We start from the raw sequence: 23,570 nt of genomic DNA, 5'->3' as shown, positions 1-23,570 counted from the left end.
CCAGATAACTCATGTGATCTTTAAAAGGATTAGTCCTCTGAAAGACCAGTTTCTCTGTCATGTGGATCTGAATTGTTGGCATTCAGCAGAGGGATGGGCTTTAGGCGTGGGGGGGAGTAGGCTTTAAAATTCTGTATAGTTTCCTGTCCAGTCAGCTCTGGATTGTCCAGGGTTTGATGTGCCCGTTGGGATTCTGTCTCTCTCATTCCACTCTCTGCTGACTTTAGGCTAGTTCACTTTTCATCACTTAGAGTTTGAAGGTGATGACATTTAAGAAGGGAATACATTTCTAGTATCATACTAAATCTCAGAATTGAAAGACATCTTAAAAGCTTAATGAATGCCCCAATGTGAACTTCATGAACAACAATGTTCCTGACAGAAGGACTCTATCAATAGGGAATTCATGATTCTTAAGTGCCCAGTTCTCTGCTGCCAGTCCATTACATTTTCTTTTACTTAGCTCTAATTGTTGGAAAGTTTTTTTCTTCTATTGTGGCAAAATTTTCCTATTTTTACTTCCTCCCTCCTCCTGCCCTTTCTGAATTCTGTTTTTTTGGCCCCAAGGATGACAACTTAATTTTCTGGGACAAACCTTCAAAAATTTGAAGACAGCTATAGTATTGTCAAAACATCTAAAGATACCCTGTTTCCCAGAGCTAAGGCCCAGCAAGAATAAAAATGTGTGTTGGGTTTTATAAGAAGCCTTTTTAGCATCTGTTAGCATAATCACGTAGTTTTTTACTATTTATGTAATTAACCTGATTATATTTAGTCTTCCTTATGTTGAACCAAGCCTGCATTCCTGGTATACATCTGGCCTGGTCATAGTCTATGATTTTTCTACTCATTATTCTCCCTTACCCTGCATGTTCTATTGCTAAGTCTTGTCATTTCTATCTCCACAGAATCTCTCCCATCCCTCCTACTCACAAAGTTAACCACGGAGTCCAGGGCTGTTATCTCCTCTCCCTGAGATTATTGCAAAAGCCTCTTGACTTGGTCTCTTTGCCTCAGGGCTCTCCTATCTCCCTGCCAATCCTCCACATAGCTGCCAAAGGGATTTTCCTAAAGTACAATTATCACCCACTCAATAGCTTTCAGTGTCTCTGTTACATCAGAGATCACAGAACCTGAGGTTTAGAATGCATCATACTGGAAAGGAACTTCCCTCATGTAACATATCTCATTATTGCTCAATGCCCTTGGTTAAAACCATTGCCTATCCAGACAGGCTCTCCACTCTGATTCTTAGGAAGTTGTTTTTTTTTGTTTTGTTTTTTGTTTTTTTACTGGTATCAACCCTAAATCATCGCTTTTGCAAATTCCATTCATTCAGCCCTCTGGGACCATACAGAATGAGATAAATACCTGCCAGATGCCAACACTTTAAATTCCTGAAGACAGCTATCCCCTGGAATCTCTGTTCTCCAGGCTAAACACCCTTCCTTCCTTTAATCAGTCCTAAAATGACATGACCTCAAGGTCTTTCACCAACCTGATTATCATTTTTTAAATACTGTCCAGCTTATCAGTAGATTTCTTAACCTGTGTTCCAGTTGAGGTTTGATAGAGAGACAGTCACTTCCTTATGCCTAGAAACTGTCTTCATGGCTAACCAAAATTGCAGTAACTCTTGGCTTTCCTATCATTTTCAGAAAAACTTCTGTCTAATCATACCTCCCCAGTAGAGACCTCCTATGTTATTGACATTGAATTCTCGACAGCTGTTTTCTAATTTGGATCTCCAGATCAGTTCTGAACCATAATCTAGTTCAAATGTAGTATAATAGTATAATATGTTTTGTTATGAAAGTTTTGCTAAAATCTAAGTTAAAAAAATACAGAATTCCCTTCATCTAAAAGGAAATGAGGTTTAATTATAATTATTCTTTTAAAATCTGTTCTAGACAGTTGGTGCGGTGGATCACTGCTCTAATACCTGTCACTTGGGGGAGCTGAGGCTGATGAATTGCATGAGTTTGGAGATTCTCCATTTCATTGCAATAGGTATCAAGGACACCAATATGGTGACCCCTTGTGAGTAGAGGGCCACCAGGCTGCGTAAGGAAGAGTAAACCAGTCCCTTAATCAGGATCAGAATCAGACCCATATGAGTGATGGGCTACTTCCAGTCTAAGAGAGATAAGGAGGCATTTCTCAATCAATCAGTAAAATTAAAATTTATTCCAGAATTTTCTCAGGAATCCAAGCCAACCTCATTGGCCTGTATTTTGCAGACTTTGTTGTCTTACCTTATTTGAAAATTGAGACAGTCTTTACCTTTTTCCAATCTTGGGGCACATTTCCTGTTTTCCATGGTCTTAGAGATATTGCTGACAGTAGCTTAACAATCATTTCTGACAGTTCTTTTCTTACCCAAGGATGTAGTTCTTCTGAGCCAGGTGACTTCAATTCCTAATAGCTAGTAGGTGATTTCTTACTATCTCTTATGTCTGCTCAAATATGGCATTTAAAGCCCTTTATAACTTTCATGTAATTAACTTTCCAATTGATTACACATCATTTCCCTTAACTCAATAGTCCAGGCAAACTGGCCTTCGTAGCGTTCCTCTTCTTAAAAAGATTGGCCTTACTGCCTGGGGTGTCCTTCATTCTTGTCTTCATCGCTTAGATTCCCTAGTTTCCTCATAACCCTTCTCAAACACCATTTCTCCAGAGTCTTTCATGATCCTCCCAGTTGTTAATGTTTCTCCCACACGATTAAAGATGTGTGTGTTTGCACGTGCACACATTGTTTTCTCTGATAGAATTATTCCTTAATGGAAAGAATGCTTTGATTTTTTTTTTTTTGGTTTCCCAACATATGCCTGGCACAGAGTAGTTGCTTAATAAATGGTGGTGAGTGAGGAATGAAAGATGACTGAGAGTATATATGTGGGTGAGTGGAAAGGTGGTGCTGCCCACAAAAGAAATATGAAAGGGAGGAAATTGGGTGGCTTTGAGGAGGGAGGAGATGATGAGTTCTGTTTCACACATATTGAGTTTGAGGTGTCAAGGTGATATATAGTTAGAAATATCCCATAGGTAGTTAGTCATATGAATCTAGAGCTGGATAATTGAACCCTTGAGAGCAAATGATGGTCCTAAGAGAAAGCATGGGAAGAAAAGAGAAGACCCAGGACAGAGACTTGAGACACCCTCATTCTGAAAGAGGAGAGAAATAGGACAATAGCTTGAGGATTGTAGAATCAAAAGGGGATTTTTTTGTTTATTTATTTTTAGTTTTCAACATTCATTTCCATAAGTTTTAAATTTTCTCCCCCTCCCTCCCCAAGATGACATGCAATCTGATATGACTCTACAAATACATTCCTATTAAACACATTTTCACATTAGTCATGTTGGATAGAAGAATTATAATGAATGGGAGGAAGCATGAGAGAGAAAAAAAAAAAACAAAATAGTCTGCTTCGCTTTGCATTCCAACTGCATAGTTCTTTCGCTGGATGTGGATGGCACTTACCATCATGAGTCCTTTGGAATTGTTTTAGATCCTTGCATCGCTAAGAAGGGCTAAATCTATCAAAATCAGTCATCATACACTGTGGCTATTTCTATGTACAATGTTCTCCTGGTTCTGCTCACTTCACTCAGCATCAGTTCATGTAAATCTTTCCAGGTTTTTCTGTTTCCTGTTTTGTCATGTTAGCCAATCTGATAGGTGTGATGTGGTACCTCAGAGTTGTTTTGATTTGCATCTCTCTAATCAGTAGTGATTTAGAGTATTTTTTGATGTGACTCCAGATAGCCTTAATTTCTTCCTCTAAAAACTGCCTGGTCATATCAAAAGAGGATTTTTTTCCCCATGGGGGAGACCAGGGAATAAACCAGTAAGATGTAAAGAGATTGAAAATTATTGAGAGAATAGTTATGGTTATGGATTATGAGAGAAGGCAGAGGATGGCATTAAATGATCTAACTCTTCCTGGGAAACCAGAATCAAAGTGGAGATTGTAAGGGATGATGTTAGGAGATTTTGAGATATAGAGCAAGGTATAAAAGGGTGTTCACAGAAAATAGTCTCTATTTTCTCAATAAATTATAAAAAGCATTGCCCTTTGTGGAGAGAGTGGGAGTGGAAGGTAGGGAGGAGGTGATGCGGGAAAGATTGAGAAATCTCTGCTTCTCTATTAAATTGTGAATTCCTGGTAATACTAAGAAAGGTAAAAACCATTTCCTGTTCCCAAGGAATTCACAATCTGTTGGAGAATTTTAGAATAGCTACTAAAGAGAGTGAGACTGAGAAGCAGCTACAGGAAAGCAAAAGAATGACCTCAGAAAAATGAAGTCTCAATTGAGATAAGCTAAGGCAAATTTCATTCATTCAGCATAGTTACATGGCTTCCTCCAACTCTGATTCGCAGCCCACTGAATGGAAGAGGAAGAGGAGGATCATGAGCACAATTCATTGCTGTGTTTTTTCAAGGCCTGAGTAACATAGGGCTAGGGGACAAGACAATGCAATGTCAAACTAGTTCACTCTTAGTTAAAACAGTGAAGCCCAAGTTGGAGCATTGGCTTAAGAGTGAATTATGTAGCGTGGGTACTGCAGTTCTCAGAATAAAGAAGGATATGGCATGGTAGGATACATGTTGTTGTCATTTGTCTTTCATTCTTGAAGAAGACCAATGACAACACAAGGGTGATGTCTTGACTTGTGTATGGATTGGATTTAAGTGAGGCAGAACCACCCAAAGTCATCGGCTCGAGAGTCATCAGAGTCTAGTGACAAGATGAGTCATGATGACTGGTGATGGCCCAGGACAGGATAGCTTATAGCTGAATAAAGTCATCTCCCAAATTTTGATAATTATCATCCCTGTGACTGGGCTAGGTAGAACAAAGTAGTAAGTCACAGGAGTTAAGAACATTGAGGAATAGGGTTACTAGTGATTTTAAGGGAGCATCATTCTGTGGAGGTCCCTTAGTAGAAGGGCAGGTGTTGGGGTAGCAGGTTAGATACTAAACTTTTTAAAAAAAAAATATTTTAGTTTTTGAAATTACATGTAAAAACAGTGTAAACATTTTTTTTTTCAATTTTGGGTTCCAAATTCTCTTGTCCCCCTTTCCTGAGGCAGCAAGCAATTTGGTATAGGTATACATGTGCAATCTTGCAAAATACATTTCCATATTAGTCATTTTGGGAAGGAAAATACAGGCCCCCCAAAAAAACCCACCATTAAAAAAAATAAAGTGAAAAAATAGCATGCTATGGTCTACATTCATACTCCATCAGTTCTTTCTCTAGAAGTGGATAAAATTTTTCATCATGAGACCTTTGGAATTTTCTTGAATCGTTGTATTGCTGAGAATAGCTAAGGTCATTCACGGCTGACCATCATACAATATTGCTGTTACCATGTACAGCATTATCCTGGTTCTGTTCACTTTATCTTGCATCAGTTCCTGTAAGTCTTTCCAAATTTTTTGAAAGCATCCTTCTCATTTCTTATAGCTCAGTAGTATTCCATTACAATCATATACTACTATTTCTTCCATCCTTTTAATTTCCAATTCTTTGCTACCACAAAAAGAGCTGCTATAAATATCTTTGTAAAAATAAGGTTGTTTTTTAAAATCTCTTTGGGATACAGATTTAGTAGTGGTATTGCTGGGTCAAAGGGTATGTAGTTTTATAGTCCTTTGGACATGGTTCCAAATTGCTCTCTAGAGTGGTTGGATCAGTTTACAACTCTATCAACAATAGATTAGTATCCCAATTTCCCCACATCCTCTTCAACATTCATCTTTTTTTCTGTCATATTAGCCAATCTGATGAGTAGGAGGTGGTCCCTCAGAGTTGTTTTAATTTGCATTTCTTTACTCAATAGTGATTTAGATCATTTTTCATATGACTATAGATAGCTTTAATTTCTTCTTCTGAAAATTGCCTGTTCACATCCCTCAACCATTTATCAGGTGGGGAATGACTTGTATTCTTAAAAATTTGACCCAGTTCTCTATATATTTTGTGAATGAGGCCTTTATCAGAGACATTTGCTGTAAAAAAAAATTCCCCAACTTTCTGCTTTTCTTTTAATCATGGTTTCATTGACTGTTTTTGCATGTAAAAACTTTTTAATTTAATTTAATATAATCAATTTTATATCCCACCATGCTCTCTTTCTCATTTGATCATAAGTTCTTCCCTTATCCGTATAATCTGAGAGGTAAAACACTCCATGCTGCCCTAAAGGAGGGAGAATGTCTTTCCTCCTCACTCCTAAATCAGACTAAAAAAATTGCCTATTTTCAGAGTGGCTTTCTTCAACGTTCTCCCTTCTCTGTTTCTTGTGGTATAATTACAGTACATCCCCCTAGCCATGGCTCTTTATATGGTTGAGAGATCTGAGAGTATATACTTGAAGCATGGGGAGTGATGTACATAGGGAGTGACTCTGGGGATATTCATTGCCTCGACTCTCTAGACAGTTACACAATAAATAGGAAGAGGACAAAGACCTGGTAAAACTGAGCTCCAAAGAGAGTTCAAAATGTATTCATTGAAAGAATTGACTTTGAGGCAGTCTATTTTATGTGTAAATCAGACTGTTAAGCTCCTCTTATTGTCTCAGTTTGGTCTTTCTTAACTGCATTTTGTAATCAGCCACTCCTTACCATTCACACACATGCCTTTGTTTTTCATTTTTTTTAGTACATTCACCTTGAAACTTACATATTTTTGTTGTTACACTAAGAACGTATCAGACTGTATGAACAAAGGGTAAAATTTATCATGTACAATATCTAAAAGAGAAATCCTATGGATGAAATGGATTTTTATAAGCCTTTTCTTCATCATTTTTATTAAAAATTGATATTAACTTCAATCCACATTTCTTTCTCAATTTCAAAAAGTGATGATTACTGTAATGTGGGATGATATTTCAGTCATTTCACAAAAATTTTTTGACAAAAGATTTTCCTTTTTTGTTTCCAGTTTGATCTTTCACAGGCATTTTTCTTAAAGTCTAAAGCAGTGATTTGAGTTATCTAAATGAGGTCAAATGTATGCATATTAAGTACTTTAAGTAAGATGCACATTTACTTTAGGTGTGGTATTTTTGGATAACATTGCTAATGTATTGTTAAGATCTTAGCCAATAAATCTAGATATAGTTATCATTTGTCTACTATATAATCATTTATAGAATTCAGATTGTTTTTGGTTAACGTGAATATGGAAAGAGTCAATTATTTCACCAGTGTGGGGAGGCTGCTGATGTGGAAACTCCTTTCCACAACGTGGAATTACAATCCATCTCTGATTTAGTCAATAAGTTAAAAAAGAACATGGAGATTAACAGACTCACCTCAGGTCAGACACTAAGTAGCAAAAGTGAGGCTAGAAAATAGGTCTTTGAAACTCTAACCATTCTAACCAGGATCTAACCATTATGGCAGACTGCTTCTACATATTTGATTGATTTTTTTTTTTAGAGAAATGGTGCATACAGATTTTCTCATTTGGAAAGCTCCTACTGACATCCAGTGCAGTCCATATTCAAAAATGTATCTGCTCTATGACCTGCTCGACAATCTGTCTTTGAAGACTTCCAAAGAGAGGCAGACCATTGCACTTTTGGACAGCTCCTATTGTTAGATCATCTTTCCTGCTCTGAAGCCAGAATTTGGCTCTTTACAACTTCCAGGTTCTCTTTAAACTGTGTGGCCCCAAAATGAACACAATACTCCAGCTGAGGTCTGATAAGGGCAGAATACAAAATGACAGTCACTTCCCTGTTCCTGGAAACTAAGCCTCTCCTAATGCAATCCAAGATTGCGTTAGCTTCTTTGACTAACATTATCATATTGCAAGCTCATTGACCTTGCAGTCAACTCCAGTCCACACAACATTTTCAGATAAAATTCTTTCTAACCTTGCTTCTTTCATCCTGTATTTTTGCAGTTGATTTTTTTGAAGTCAAGTTCCAAAATTTACATTTCTCTCTACTGAATTTTATTTTTTCCAATTCAACCCAGTGATATAGTCAAGCAAGATCTTTTTGGCTCCTGACTGTTATCTGGAATGTTACATACCTCTCTCTGCTCTGTGTCATTGGCAAATTTTAGTAGGTGGCATCTAATCCTTTTTCTTTTCAAGTCATTCTTAAAATGTCCAACCATACAGAACCAAGAATAGATAACTGGAGTAATCCACTAGAAATGCCTTTTGTTTGTTTGTTTGTTTTGTATTGTTTTTGTTTTTGGAGGAAAAGGCAAGGCAATTGGGGTTAAGTGACTTGCCTAAGGTCATACAGCTAGTAAGTGTCTGAGGTCAGATTTGAACTTAGGTCTTTCTGACTCCAGGCTAGGTGCTCTATTGACTGCACTAAATACATCTTGTGTAGTTGACATCAAATCATTAATGATTTCCCTTTGATCCTTACCATTCTACCATTTCCTAATTCATGTGATTTGTACTATTATCTAGTCTACAGTGGGGAACCTACTGCCTTGAGGCCACATGTGCACCTCTAGTTCCTCAAGTGTAGCCCTTTGAATCCAAACTTCACAAAACAAAAAAAGGATTTGTTCTGTGAAGTTTGGATTCAGTCAGAGTCACACTTGAGGACCAAGAGGGCCACATGTGGCCTCTAGGCCACAGTCTATGTCTTTTCATCTTCTCCATAAGAATAGTATGAGATACTTTATCAAAGATTTATCAAATCGAAATAAATTTTATGGAATTCCACTTATCTACCAATTAATTCAGCAATCCTATCAAAAAAATTCATAATCTTAATGTGTCATGGCCTGTTTTTCATGAAACCACAGTGCCTCTGTAGATGCTGCCTCCTTCTCTAGGTCTTCATCAACCATCCCTTTAATCATCCATTTTAGAATTTTCTCAACAATCAAAGTCAAGCTCACTAAGATAGTTTACATATTCTCTTACATTGCTTGGAAATCCCATCAATACTTTTCCTTCTCCCGTCCTTTAGAACATTTCCCATTCATAGTCTTTCAGATATTACAAAGAGAAACTCAATATTTATGTCTGCCAATTTTTCCCATGCCAAATGATGCAGTTCATTTGGGCTAAGTGACTTGACTGATTTATGACGACTGAATGTTCTCTTATACTGGCCATCAACTCCCTATTAGCCATTTTTGTCTTTTTCCAACATAATTTCCATGTTTTCTTATTTTTTCATATTTTCTATAATAATTGAATACAACACAACCACATAGGCACAGGTAGCTGAAATTTATTTGATTCAAAAAAAGAGGTAAGAACATGGCCTAGGAATCATACTCATAAGTTGAATGGTCAAATTTTACAAAAAGGTGCCAATGCTACTTTTCAACACAGATTATTTGTAAATATTAATAGAAGTGTGTTGTATAGAGACCATAAAGTAAGTAATTCTCACATTACTCATTCTGTTTTGGTTAAACCCTTTTAAGAATATTGTGCCTAATGATTGTTTTGTTATCCATGCTAAAAAAAAGAAAGAAATGACATGATCCAGATAATAGAAATTATGAAGAGAATGCCAAATGGGTTCTGTTAGGAAATTTAAAAGCATGTTGTCTCTATTAAGGTGTCTGGTGGGGGGTGGAGGGGCGGCATTTCATAAGCAAACAAATTTGTCATATTCCACTTCCACAGAGGTGAAATAAGAGAAATGCCTTTAAATTTCAGCAAGATAATAGGAAGAATTTCTTGATTGTCAAGGTGATTAAGGACTGAAAATGGTAGAAAAAGGTGATGAATGAACTCCATTCTCTCTGTCTTCTCTAGCCTTTTGCTTTGCTAGAGGTAGAACTTTGATTTGGATAACCTTTTAAATTCAAGTCAACAATGATTTATTAAGTGTCACCCATGTTTAACTCACTATGTTAGGTATTGCAGATAAAAAGTTGGATTTGATATAGCCTCTCTCATTTTCAAGTTTACATTTTAATAGGCAAAAAACAATTATAATACAATAGATATTATGGTTAAGTTAAGGGGGAAAAGAAGAATTAGGAGATATTGGAAGAGGAATCCCTTGGGTGGAACTCCAGAAGGGCTTCATGGAAGAGATGTCACCTTAATTGGTTTTAAAATTTACTTTTACAGGTAGGCAGGGATCAGTGCAGGGTGGGGGTGGGAAGATAATGGAGAAACGGAGAGTCCATTTTAGTTATGGGAGAAAGCAAGGCAATGATAGGAAGACAGAAGAAAGGAAGAAAGGCAGGAGCACACGAGAGGGACTGTTATTGACATTTGTTCTCTAACAGTTCTAAAAAGCATGTTGCTATTATTTGAGTATTATGTTTTCATTAGTTTCCTAGGTATTCTATTTGCTTCTATAGCCAGGATCAGAAATTCACTTTGACCAGTTTATGGCATATATAGGCTTTTTTGAAAAAAATTTCAAATACTAGGGAAGATCATAGTGGAGATAGGTAGATTAGAATTTCCCACGCATGAATTGACCATGAAGAATCTTGGAATACTCAGAGATTATATGATTCTTTAACTCTTTGAGAGCTTTATTCTGAAGATAGCTATTATGCCCGAGAATTGGGGTAATTATAAGGAGGAAGGAAGAGACAGGTTTCACTGGTGCCTTCCATTTTATATCTGAAAGTACCCATCCTTAGAATTGAATTGTATCCAGCATCATAACAAAGAAAAAGCAGAAATAAGTAACACAGTGACAGCCTTGAGGATGTGTGTAGCAAGCTGGTTCATAGCATTCCATTTCCATGCTACCCAGATGATAGTGTGCTGCATCACCTTTTCTCCGGGGCCATTATTGCATTTTCAGGTATTTAGTAGTCATGGTCCCTTTCATGATCATTTTATTTACATTGTTATATAGTCTGCATATTGTTTTTCTCACTGTCTATTTCATTCTGCATTCATTTATACAGAGTTTTCCATGTTTCTCTGAATTTCTCATGTTTGCCATTTTGCACTGCAGAGTGATTACATTTCCACAATGTGTTCAGTAATTTCTGAACTCTGTAAATATGAAATTGTGGGTGTAAAAGATGAAAACATTTTAGTAACTTTTCTTACATAATTCCACATTGCTTTCAATACCAGTTGTACCAGTTTATAGCTACACCAACAGTATATTATTATGTTTATCTTGACTAACAAGAAGATAGCCCAGGATCCAGTTATTTGCCCTTTGGCCCATGTCTTTAGCCCAGGGCTTTCCTCTACTGCTCCAGGAATCACCTACACACACCAAGCCATCTACCAATGGTACGGTCTCTCTCTGTTTCTCATGTGGTCGTCTCATTATTCTCCATGGATGCAGTTATCACCTCTTCCTTATGCAGAAGAGTTCCAGTCTAACAATGACAAGAGCTAGTATGGATCTAGTACTTCAAGGTTTTTGCAAAGTCCTTTTCAAATATTGTCTCAGTTGATCATCAAAATAAATGTTGGATGGAGGTGCTACTGTTGTCCCCACTTTATAGATGGGGAAACTCAGACAGACACAGGTTAAATGGTTTGCCTGGTTTATACTGCCAGTAAGCCTCAGAGGTCAGATTTGAACTCAGGTCTTCTAGAATTCTAGTCTAGGGCTTTATCCTCTGAGCCTCCTAGCTACCTCTGTGTCTCCAACCCTAATGTCTCTCCTGACCTCTAGTCTCTTACTGAATGTATTATATGTCCCACAGCCATCTCAAGTTCAAAATGTGCAGAACAGAACTCATCTTTTCCCCCAAACACTCCTTCTTTCCCAGTTTCCCTGTTACTGTTGAATGTTAACCCTCTTTACCCAGGCTCACAAGCCCCATGTCATTCTCATCTTCTCACTGCCAGTCTGTTGTCTTCTTGTTCCTGCTTTCACATCTGTCCTAAGCCCTCCCCTGTCCAGCCCTACAGCTACCCCTAGCCTTATACGGCCCTCTTTGCCTCATGCCTGTCTTATTAGAGGCCTCTTTGGCCCCCCCACCTCAAGGCTCTCCCTGCTCCTGTCCATCCTCCTCTCAGATGTCAAGCAGTTCCTGTCTCATAAGACTCTGTTCCAATCCCAGGAAGCCTTTTTTCTGTCACTGGGGCCCCCATAGCCTCACTGCCTCACCCTTGTTCTCTTCTCAAGTTAAGGACAGTGCAGCCTCTGATTGGTGGGCTGCTCCTGGAGGCAGTTTGGGTGAATTCCCTGTGAGATTCTCTTTTGTATTCACAAGGTATATATCTACACCTTTTGTGTGCATTGCTTTTTATATGTTGTGGGCCTTACTTTTTATGCGTTGTCTGCCTGTTGGAATGTAAGCTTCTTGAGGACAAAGATTGCATTTTATTTTTTATTCATTTTAAACTTCAATATACAAAGAAAAAAAGGACACTTTCAGCAACAGCTGAAACATGAGAGGATTCAGTATAAAACAATAAACTGCCATTTCACAAAAACCTATGTGATCAATCTTACATGTTGTTTTCAAAGAGAGATTGTGTTCTTCCTTTTCTTAGTAGCCTTATTGCTTAGCAGAGAGAATTGTTAGTATTTGTCATTTTTATTTAGTTTCTGAGAACAATGTTATAAATTTTGAAGGGCGAAAGGAGTGACATGATAAAGTGGGAAACATGGCAGATAAGAAGTCAGATGATCTGAGTCATTAATTCACATCCTCTGAGTTTCCTCGCTACTCACTCACTTACTAGTGGTGTGATATTGGTCAAATTAACTATTCTCTCCAAGTGTCAGTTTTCCTAATATTAAAGTAGACATGTTACTGTCTGCTTCCTCTGAGTCACAAAGGTGGTGGTTAGGATCAAATGAGACAGTGTTTGAGATCCTTATAAACTATTAAGCTTTATAGCAGGATGAAGTGATTATCATTATCGCAGTGTTTGCTGTTTTACCTATATTATATCTCACAGCAGCACCATTCGAGTATGGTTACCTTAATGAGAAAGAACGAAAATAAATAAATAACCTACTGACAGGTCATTTGAGAGAACAGTCTCCTTTTGAAGAAAAAAAATAGTGAAATAAGGGCACGTGTTTCAATGCTTAAAAGATTTTTGAGCTAAATAGAAATCAACAGAATTTTAATTTTTGAGATTCTTTATTATCATTCTGATTTCTAAATTATTAGTAAATGTGTTCAATGCAATCATATTACATGCAAAATTATGTGGCTATCTTTTGTTTTTAAATCACTTTCTTATCTGGGTATATTACCCCTCCATCCCCAAACCAGTTATCTATCTTTAAAACATAATTTTTAAAAGGAGATGAAAATAGCAGTTCATCAAATCTGGTCAACATTTCTATCAAATCCGGCAGTCTGTGTGTGTGTGTGTGTGTGTGTGTGTGTTACAGGCTCTTTATATGCTTAATTAAATGGTATTTATTCATAAAGTTTATACAAGTTAGGTTAAGGGTACAATGACTTCTTTGGGCAAGATGGCCCAGTGGGTAGAACAAGTTTCAATTCTGCCTCAGATAATAATTAACTTGGTGACTTGACATTTCTCAGCCTCAGTTTCCTCTTTTGTAAAATGGTAATAATACCTCACAAGACTGTTGTGAGGATCAAGTGAAATAATATATTTAAAGTGATTTAATAAACCTTAAAATTATGTAAATATATATAATATGCATGTATTTGTATATGCATATATGTGTATAAATGTAAGCTGTTATCATTAGAAGGGAGGCAGAGTTCTACCATGGAGAAAGGAGAGGGCTTAGCTCACCCCCTGTGTGAACTTGGACAGTTCCCTCATCTGTAAAATGAGGAAGTTGGACTCGTTGGTTTCTCAGTTCTCTATATTTAATGTTCTTACTTCCTGAATTACTTGCTCTGTAGCTTTAGATTCATCTTTTACAGGATCTTAGAATGGCAGTATTGGTCCTTGCTAATAATTTACCTTGTTTTCTTTGCTAATTGTTTGAATTAGAGAAGTTGGGATAAATTGAACTGTAGGCTCTTTCCACGGATTCCCAACAAAAACAAAATCGTGTTCATCTAAAATGTTAATTTGAGTCTCGTTGATGGAAAAGTACTGTGACTCCAAGGGTTGATGGAGAATGTATCCTCTAAGCATTCTGAAATATTTAAAAAGCTATGTGTATTTGGTTCACTGAGGTTTGTGAATTTTGATTATTTTCACACTTTCTCTTTTGCATTCCCCATGAAATCAGGAGTAGACCTGAGTGAGCAAAATCTTCCTAAGCGGTAGTCTGTGCTCAAAAGTCATTGGGAATCTTTAGTATCTTTGTGGGACACTATCATTATTACAAGAGAAGTGGGCCCATTTTATTAATTCTGCAGGGAAAACAAATTATATAAAATACGTGATTCCAAGAGAAGTTTAGATCTACTCCCACAGAGCAAATTTTGACAGATAAGCCTAGCACCAAAGAATAAATTCTCATCACTCCCTGTTGATGACTGCCAATAAATGAGATCTGGCTTCTTAGGGTATTTGGAGACCCCAGCAGAATCCTATGCTTTGTGAGAGAAGACTTTGAGTCCGTGTAGAGATGGGGAGCCTTTAGGGCATAGGATCATAGATTTAGGGTTTTTTTTTCTCTTTTCAAATTTTTATTATGAATGTCCTTAATACGTGAATTGGCCATCCTTATAAAGATCTTTTTATTTTTTAATTTATGGAATAAAATAAGCATTTCTATAACTTTAACAGTAAGTACCCCAACATACACAGGGGGACTTACTACCACAGGTTCTTAGATCTGCATTCATAAAAGGAAAGGCAACTTTTGAGGGGTTAACAATCACTTTAATCAAGCACATATATCATTCACCTAGTTTAGGGGAGTTAGCACCCAGAACTTCAAAGAAAATACGGAGAAATCAAAAAGTCAGCAGACATGGCTTCTTCTTCCTGACCATAATTCAACAACTGTCTGACCATAGTTCCCAGAGAGGAAGCACTGACATCTGGGTTCTCAAAGTCAGGGGGCTGGGGGGTAGGGGGGCCACTCTAGGGGCTTCCCAGAGTCCTCATCTGGCCAAACAAACACTTCCAGTCAGTAAGCCACAGAATAACCCCCACCACCACCTCCGAGTCTTTATACACTTTTCAGAGCCAGAGAGCATCATATCCCTTGACAACCAGTGCCTCATTAACAAAAGGTGTGGACCTTCCTACAAATCTTCCCAGGTCCCACAGTGGGTGGGACTGATCCTCTTTAATCACACTCAAATAGAGGCATTATACTTCTTGATTATATTAAAACAAAAACAGCAAAAGATCTTGTTTTACTTGCCATTAGAATAACATAGAACAATAAAAAAGATGATTGCACATGAAACTGCAAGTTTACTATACACAACGTGCTATTTCTTTTAAATATACAATAAAATTATCATGTAAATTTATCTTCCCTTCCCTCCACCCCCCTGCTATAGAGATAGCCACCATTAGACACAAGTATGTATATATATATATATATATATATATATATATATATATATATATATATATATGAATGCATGCACACACATATATGTATACATGTAAAATTATTCTATACATGCTTCTATTTCTCAGTTTTTTCTCTGGATGCAGATCGCATCTTTCTTCATTTGTCCTTTGTACTTAATTTAGGTATTTATAATAGTCAGAATAACTTATTGACTCAAAGTTGTTCTTAAAACACTATTGGTGCTACTATTTTCAATGTTCCCTGCTTCTGCTCACTTCATTCTTCATTATTTCATGTAAGTTTTTCTTTGTTTTTCTAAGATCATTGAGCTCATCATTTTTCATAGCACAGTAATATTCCCTCGCAATCACATACCACAACTTGTTCAGCCATTCACCAGTTGATGAGCTTCCCCTCAATTTCTAGTTCTTTGCCTCCACAAAGAGAGCTGATACAAACATTTTAGAACATCTAAATTCTTTTCCTTCTTCCCTAATTATCTTTGGAAATACACCAAGTAGTGGTAGTGCTGCGTCACAGAGTTTAATAATTCTTTGGCCATAATTCCATAATCCAAAATAGTTGGCTCAGTTCATAATTATACCAGCAATGAATAAGTGTTCCAATTTTACCACATCCCCTCCAACATTTGTCACTTTCCCTTTCTATGATCATAGATTTAAACCTACAAGGCCATCTAATCCAATCCATTCATTGGATAGCCCTTGTGGTAGCTAGGTAACTCAGTGGATAGAGACCTGAATTTGAATCATACCCAAACACTTTGTTCTTTGACACTGGACAAGCCATTCTGTTTGTTTTAGTTTTATCATCTGTGAAATTACCCAGAGTTGTCATGAGGATCAAATAAGATAATATTTGTTAAGTGCCTTCTAAATCTTACATAAATGCTATTATTATTAATACTGATGAGTAAACTGAGACCCCTCCAGATAAGTTAAGTGACTTGCCCAGGACTACACTTGGTGTTTAAGGTAGGATTTGAGCCCAGATCTTTCTGACTACATATACAGAACTTTATCTGCTACACTGTGTTTAGTAATAGAATCAGTTATGGGAAACTAGACAATCATTTGAAGTCAAAGGAAATTTAGCTGTTTGATCACAGTGTACTGATTGACATTTTAACAATTGCCCTGACAAATTCTTAACTCCCATTTAGCCAGCAAGCACATGGGAAAAAAGAATTGACAGCAGGCTTGTCAAGAGTTCTCTTTTGCTAATGCCCTACTGAAGCCAGAACTTTTTCAGCTTTGTTAGCAAAAATACAAATTCTTGCCCTATTTTACTCACAAACCATTCTCTCTTAAATAGCTCTTTCATTTGCCTATATTGTATTGTGATAATGATATTTGTAGAGATGTTAAAGAAATTAATTTTTGAAAGTTTTTTCAACCATTCTGATAAACTCAGTTACTCAAAAAATACTAATGTAGGTCACAGAAAGGGAAAATATCCATTTCATTAAGTTAGTAAGAATGTAGTTCTCCTTGAGAGACAGTGGCTGCCTTTGTTTTTGTTTCTTTGGTGGATTTTTTAAAAAATTTGTTTTTTTCGCTTTTTGCAAAATCTTATTTTGCTCTGAACATGTTTTTTTCAATTAATCCTATTTACTCTTTTTTTAAAAAATTGATTATTTCAATGATGAGTCCACAAATTTTAAAGATTGTTTAAAATATTTATATTTCATTGTGAAATCTACTATTAATTTTTTTTTTTGCAAATTGTGCTTTGTTTTATATTTTTTTTAGAACCAATTCGAAGGTACAAACCATACCAGAGTGACATCTATAGTACTCCCAGTGAAAGTCCATCGATTATTTCTTCTGAACCGGATTTCCGACAAGGTAAGAAGCATCAAATATAATATTATCACAGATCCTAAAAGTCTGGTGACTAATAAGTCATTTTATGTGGCTCATTACAAAGAACATTTTTTACAACAACTTGTAAGATAGTGTAAATATTTTTATTCTCATTTTATAGATGAGAAAGTTTGGATGAACAAGTTAAATGACGTGTCTGAATTTACATTGGAACCTAGATCTCTCCTGATATCATATCCACTCCACCCTTAGCACATGTGCACACCACATAGTGTATTCGATTGAGATGGTATTTGTCAAAAATAGAAATGGTACTTAAGACAAACATTGAGATACAGACTGGTATAGTAGAAAGATCATTGGCTCTGGAGTTAGAAAACCTGAGCTCAGCTCCTGCCTGTGATGCCCACTGCTTACATGACGTTGGGCTAGACCTCCATGGGCCTTAAGTTTCCTATCTGCAAAATGAATGAGTTGCACTAGTTGGCATCTGGAGTGCCTTCCCAGTAACTCTAAGATGATGCTGTGATACTGAAGAAAATACAGGAATTTTTAAGAAAATTCCTATGACATTTCCATTTAAAAATTTTTTCCAAGACCCTAATATCATATTTCCTTAGAGGACCACATGGTTATTTTCATTTTGGAAAAATATCGTACGTTGTTTTTAAAAACACTTCATTTCCTTTAAAGTATTTCTTAATGCCATAATGGCTTTGTATGTAAATCTGAATACCTTAAAATATTTTTGCTTTTTAAATCTTTGCTGTTAAAAAGACTTATCTTTATGTTTTGAATTACTCCTGTAACTATTAATTTTCTTCCTTCATTAGTGAAGAGGAGTGAAGCTTCAAAAGCATTTGACTCCAGTGGTGGACTCCAAGGGGTAGATGAAACCTCATGCCATGGACAGTCCCAGAGACCAAGGTATGTAAAATATTAACTAATGATAATAAATTCCTGGAAATAATTTTTTTTGCATTCATATTTGCTAGTTATTCCACTGAGCGAGGAATTTTTTCCCCTTCTCTCTTCACTTCTGTCTTTGCTTTCTTTCCTTCATCTCCTTTTCTCAAAAAAATATTTATTTATTTTTCATTTTCAATATTCACTTTTAAAAGATTTTGACTTCTAACTTTTCCCCCCTCCCCAAGACAGCCTGCAATCTGTCTATCTCCTTTTATGGGTATGTTAAGATTATATAAAATTTAGCTAATCATTACCTTTTCTGTATTTGTATCTATTAATCAAATGAATTTGTGTTTGGTTATTTTGTCTATCTATGCCTCACTTTCCTCACTTTAAAATAGGAACAATTATATGTCCACTTTCTACTACACAGGTGTGTTATGAGAATCTTTTTTTGTTGTTGTTAGCCAAAGAGGATTATATAAACAAATATTTTTGTTGATTTGAAATGCTATTTCTGCCTTGCTTTATATGAACTGTGCTTTGGACTGGCTCTCTCTCATTCCTGTTACCTGCATCTCTTAGCTTCCTTCAAGGCTCAGCTCAAATTTCACCTTCCACAGAAGACCCTCCAACCCCACCCTCACCTCCTGCTTTCAGTACCTTCTTACTGAAATTACCTTCCATTTATTATGTACAAATCTTTTTATACAGTGTTTTTAACAGGTTGTATTCTCTATTAGAATGTGAGCCCCCTGAGGTCAGGGACAATGATTTTATCTTTATATCCCCATTACTTAGCCGGGTGCCTGGCACATAATAATACTCCATAAATGCTTTTTGCTTGATCCTTGCTCCAACTCACATGGGGCTAAAGCAAGCTGGAGGAAGTCAGACAGCTATGTTGATTGGGGATATTAAGTGTTTATTGATTTCTTGTGGACCACAGGCCTCATGTTTGACACCTCCGGTCTAAATTAATTCAACTCGAGTTTTTGTCAGTTACATAGTTTTCATAGATTTGGAGAGTTTATTGAAGATTTTCTACTAAAAAGTTAGTTGAACCAGTTTGAAGTTTTCCTCCCACACATACCCCAGAAATGGGGCTAAAGTTGGCATTTCTTCATACTTGACCCAGAACAATGAATTTCCTCTATCATTGGTTTCTTGGTAGGGAGTAGCATGAAGGAGCTAACATTTTTGTAAGCTATTTGAATTATGGCCTCCTCTCTATTACGACATATCTCTATGACCCCGTTCTCAGGTGCAGCTAAATCCTACTTTTGCCTCTGGATCTTCTCTCTCAGGTGACCATACTTGCCTGGGGAAATCAATTGGTACAGTATAAACAGGTAATTGAGGCAACACCGGTAGTTGTCTGGACAAATAGACTCGTCCATATAAATATGCACTCTTATTCGTCCTCATCACAACATTATGAGGTGACTGCCTCCATTTTACAGATTTGCAGTTTTGAAAAAGAATATAAGTGTAGACTTCCAGATCATGAGACCAACAAGATAGAGGACTAGACATTTTCTCTCATCTTCAAAACTCTCAGATTTCTCCAAAATAAGAATTATGTACAAGAGAGAAAGGAATTTCAGCTTTCTCCATGGCATAAGGCACCAAGGATGAACCTTCATGCCTTATGAGTTCCCCCAGCACTCTCTCCCTCACCAGCCCCAGCAAGCTACACAGTTGGACCCATGGGATCCACTCAGCCATCCTCTTGCTGCTATAGGCTCTGCTGGCTAGCCCCAACCTCCTTCTGTCATTCTGAGGCAATAGTCAGTAAAGCACAGTTCTCCTGTAGTCCTGTAAGGAGGACATGGATCTCTAGGAAGCAGGAAGCTTGTTCCTCCTGGGTCAACAGTTTGGCAATCATCCCCAAAACTAAGGGACAGGTCACCAAGCATGGGGTAAAGTTTCCCTCTTGAAAAAGGCAGCCTGAAGCAGGGGTGATTGAGGATGATGAAAGGTGAATTCCCTTGTGTGGGAGGGGATTGAAATAGCTATGAGGGAAACCTTTGGGGGATCCATCATCCAAGGGGAAGGAGTCACAATATGAGTGAACAAAGGCTGAACTTACCAAAGATCTCAGGAAGAAAAAGACTCAATTTAAAACATCAAGGATAGGCAGATAAACCAACATAGAAAGTTATAATAACAGAAGGGAACATGTCTTCATAGACAGATTGAAAAATCTCAAAATAAATACTGTAAGACAGGAAAACTGATCAATACCTGATAAGACAAAGGATTTTCAAGAAAGCATGGAACTACAAGAAGATTTTCCCAAATTGTTCAAGAGAGAAATAAGAATAATGAAAGCAAAATTTTTGGTTTACATAGTTAAAAAGGAAAGCTTAAATCCATGATGGGAAAACTCAACAAAGAAAAAGAACACCTGATTATAAATGCAAATACATGTCGAGAAGGACAATCTGGAAGGAAAATAGCCAAAAAGTAATAACTTAAACAGGATCTCTAAAAAAACAAAACATATGGCTCTGAGACAGGTTGCAAAGATACAAGTTAAACAAACAAACATACCTGAATATTGTAATGCAAGAAATAATTCAAGAAAGCTGCCCGGAACTTCTGAACTCAGTACACATCTTTAGAATACATCCAGAAAAAAATAAAAACCAAAAAAGCTTTGCAATGAACTCCTATAAGAAAGGACAAATTCTATAAGTGTCCATGAGAAAGGTCATAAAATGGAGGGGAAGGGAAATTTGAATATCACAAGACTATTATTCTGTGCCCACCAGAAACTGCAGAGTAGAATGGACCATGCCACGGAGCTCCAGGGTGACATACTCTGTATGACTGAGCCCTAATTCCATCAATGAAAAGAAATAAGTGTGTTCATCCTTCATTGCTGAAGAAGACCATGCCATCAGAGAAATAATGACATGACTTATATTTGACTTTGTTTTGAGTGAGGGAGGGCTGTGCAGGTCACCAGCCTCACTTCTCCAGAGCCATCTGAATCCAGTGAACAGATATTCATCAGGATCACTGGAGATGTCCCAGGATGAGGCAATTGGGATTAAGTGACGTGCCCAAGGTCACACAACTAGTGAGTGTCAAATGTCTGAGGTGACATTTGAACTAAGGTCCTCCTGACTCCTGCACTGGTTCTCTATCCATTGCACCACCTAGCTGTCCCCAGTGAAAGGAAATTGATATTTAATAAAAGAGGCATTGGAAGAATTTCAATGATGAAAACCAGGTGTGAGCACATTATTTGCTTTGCAAACATTCCAGAAAAGAGAAATACAAGAAAGGGAAAAAAAAAAAAAGAGCAACCTAAGAAGGCACAAAGGAACAAAATAAATTATGACAGGAAAAAAAGAGCTGAAAAGAGAAAGGGAAAGCCATCTCTGTGGTTCAAAGAAACACTAGCAGAATAACACAGGTGACCATTAAGAGATTACTTTCTAAAAATACATACAGAAAAGAGTGAAAGTGGTCTTAAATAAAAGTACTAATGGTGGAAGAACCAACATGAAACATCATGGGTTGAACTTCACACCACCATGTCTACAAATAAATCAATGTTTGTTTCTGTGGTTTTTGGGATGTAAACAAAGAATGGGAGGGTTCTTAAAAGAGGAAGAAGAGGAAGAAGATGGAAGAAAATGTGTGATGGACCCTAATCAAGTCAATGGTAAATAATGAGAAAATAATTCCTATAGTTTCTGGAAGAAGGCTAACAGAATCAGTAAAGTGATAAAGGGGCAGAAAGAGGGAGAAATCTCAATTTAGTGCTGAAAATGGGCCCCACTGGAGACCCATTGGGGAAGGGAAATATTTTATAATGGGAGAGGTTGCCTTAGGATGGGTATAAATTGGCAGGGATTTATTGTTTAGATCAGGGGTTGACAAGGGGTTGCCCAAGGGCCAAAATAAAAAATAGTAACTGATCGAGGAAGTACAAATCAAAGACATAGACCCACTACAGAGCCACTATACCCCCCAAAAATAGAAATGAAAAGTACCCCATACTTCACTCCTTTGCTGAGGTGGGAGGTTCATGGATATGGTATATATTGAGACTTTTTCTGAATTATTGATCACATATCCTTAGATAGCTCCTCATTTCCCACCTTACTGCCCTTCCTTTGGACTTCTTTCACTTTTCCTCCTTCTTTCTTTCCACTTGCCTCCAAGCTGCATACTTCCCATCCTGTGTCCTTCACTTTTTGCCTTTTTTTGCATACATCCTCTTCCCCCATTAGACTGTTTTTTTTTTTAATTAAATTTATTTATTTAACTTTTAACATTCATTTTCACAAAATTTTGGGTTACAAATTTTCTCCCCTTTTGTCCCCTCCCCCCCCAAACACCAAGCATTCTAATTGCCCCTATGACCAATCTGCTCTCTCTTCTATCATCCCTCTCTGCCCTTGTCTCCATCTTCTCTTTTGTCCTGTAGGGGCAGATAGCTTTCTATACCCCTTTACCTGTTTTTCTTATTTCCTAGTGGCAAGAACATTACTCGACAGTTGATCCTAACACTTTGAGTTCCAACTTCTCTTCCTCCCTCCCTCCCCACCCCTTCCCTTTGGAAGGCAAGCAATTCAATATAGGCCTTATTTGTGTAGTTTTGCAAATGACTTCCATAATAGTTGTGTTGTATAGGACTAACTATATTTCCCTCCATCCTATCCTGTCCCCCATTACTTCTATTCTCTTTTGATCCTATCCCTCCCCATGAGTGTCGACCTCGAATTGCACTCTCCTCCTCATGCCCTCCCTTCTATCATCCCCCCCACCCTGCTTGTCCCCTTAACCCCCACTTTCCTGTATTGTGAGATAGGTTTTCCTACCAAAATGAGTGTGCACTTTATTCTTTTCTTTAGTGGAATGTGATGAGAGTAGACTTCATGTTTTTCTCTCACCTCCCCTCTTTATCCCTCCACTAATGAGTCTTTTGATTGCCTCTTTTATGAGAGATAATTTGCCCCATTCAATTTCTCCCTTTCTCTTCCCAATATATTTCTCTCTCACTGCTTGATTTCATTTTGTTTTAAAGATATGATCCCATCCTATTCAATTCACTCTGTGCACTCTGTCTCTATGTATGTGAGCGTGTGTGCATGTGTAATCCCACCCAGTACCCAGATACTGAAATGTTTCAAGAGTTACAAATATTGTCTTTCCATGTAGGAATGTAAACAGTTCAGCTTTAGTAAGTCCCTTATGACTTCACTTTGCTGTTCACCTTTTCATGGTTCTCTTCATTCTTGTGTTTGAAAGTCAAATTTTCTTTTCAGCTCTGGTCTTTTCATCAAGAATACTTGAAAATCCTCTATTTCATTGAAAGACCATTTTTTCCCCTGAAGTATTATAGTCAGTTTTGCTGGGTAGGTGATTCTTGGTTTTAGTCCTAGTTCCTTTGACTTCTGGAATATACTGTTCC

The 23,570-nt window shown here is 37.1% G+C and overlaps 1 protein-coding gene across 10 annotated transcripts in view; it reads left to right on the top strand.

Moving 5' to 3' along the window:
* PTPN13 (protein tyrosine phosphatase non-receptor type 13) overlaps positions 1-23,570 on the top strand; it is a 212,510-nt gene that overhangs the window by 81,410 nt on the left and 107,530 nt on the right. For all 10 annotated transcript variants that reach the window (XM_072622571.1, XM_072622572.1, XM_072622570.1 and 7 more), the window contains 2 exons: positions 17,153-17,248; positions 18,061-18,154. In XM_072622571.1, coding sequence (XP_072478672.1) covers positions 17,153-17,248; positions 18,061-18,154 — 190 coding nt within the window. The remainder of the gene's footprint in view (positions 1-17,152; positions 17,249-18,060; positions 18,155-23,570) is intronic.

Source organism: Notamacropus eugenii, chromosome 7, assembly GCF_028372415.1.
Source record: "Notamacropus eugenii isolate mMacEug1 chromosome 7, mMacEug1.pri_v2, whole genome shotgun sequence".
NCBI classification, from domain to species: Eukaryota; Metazoa; Chordata; class Mammalia; order Diprotodontia; family Macropodidae; genus Notamacropus; species Notamacropus eugenii.
This window is presented reverse-complemented; position numbering and strand designations above follow the sequence as displayed.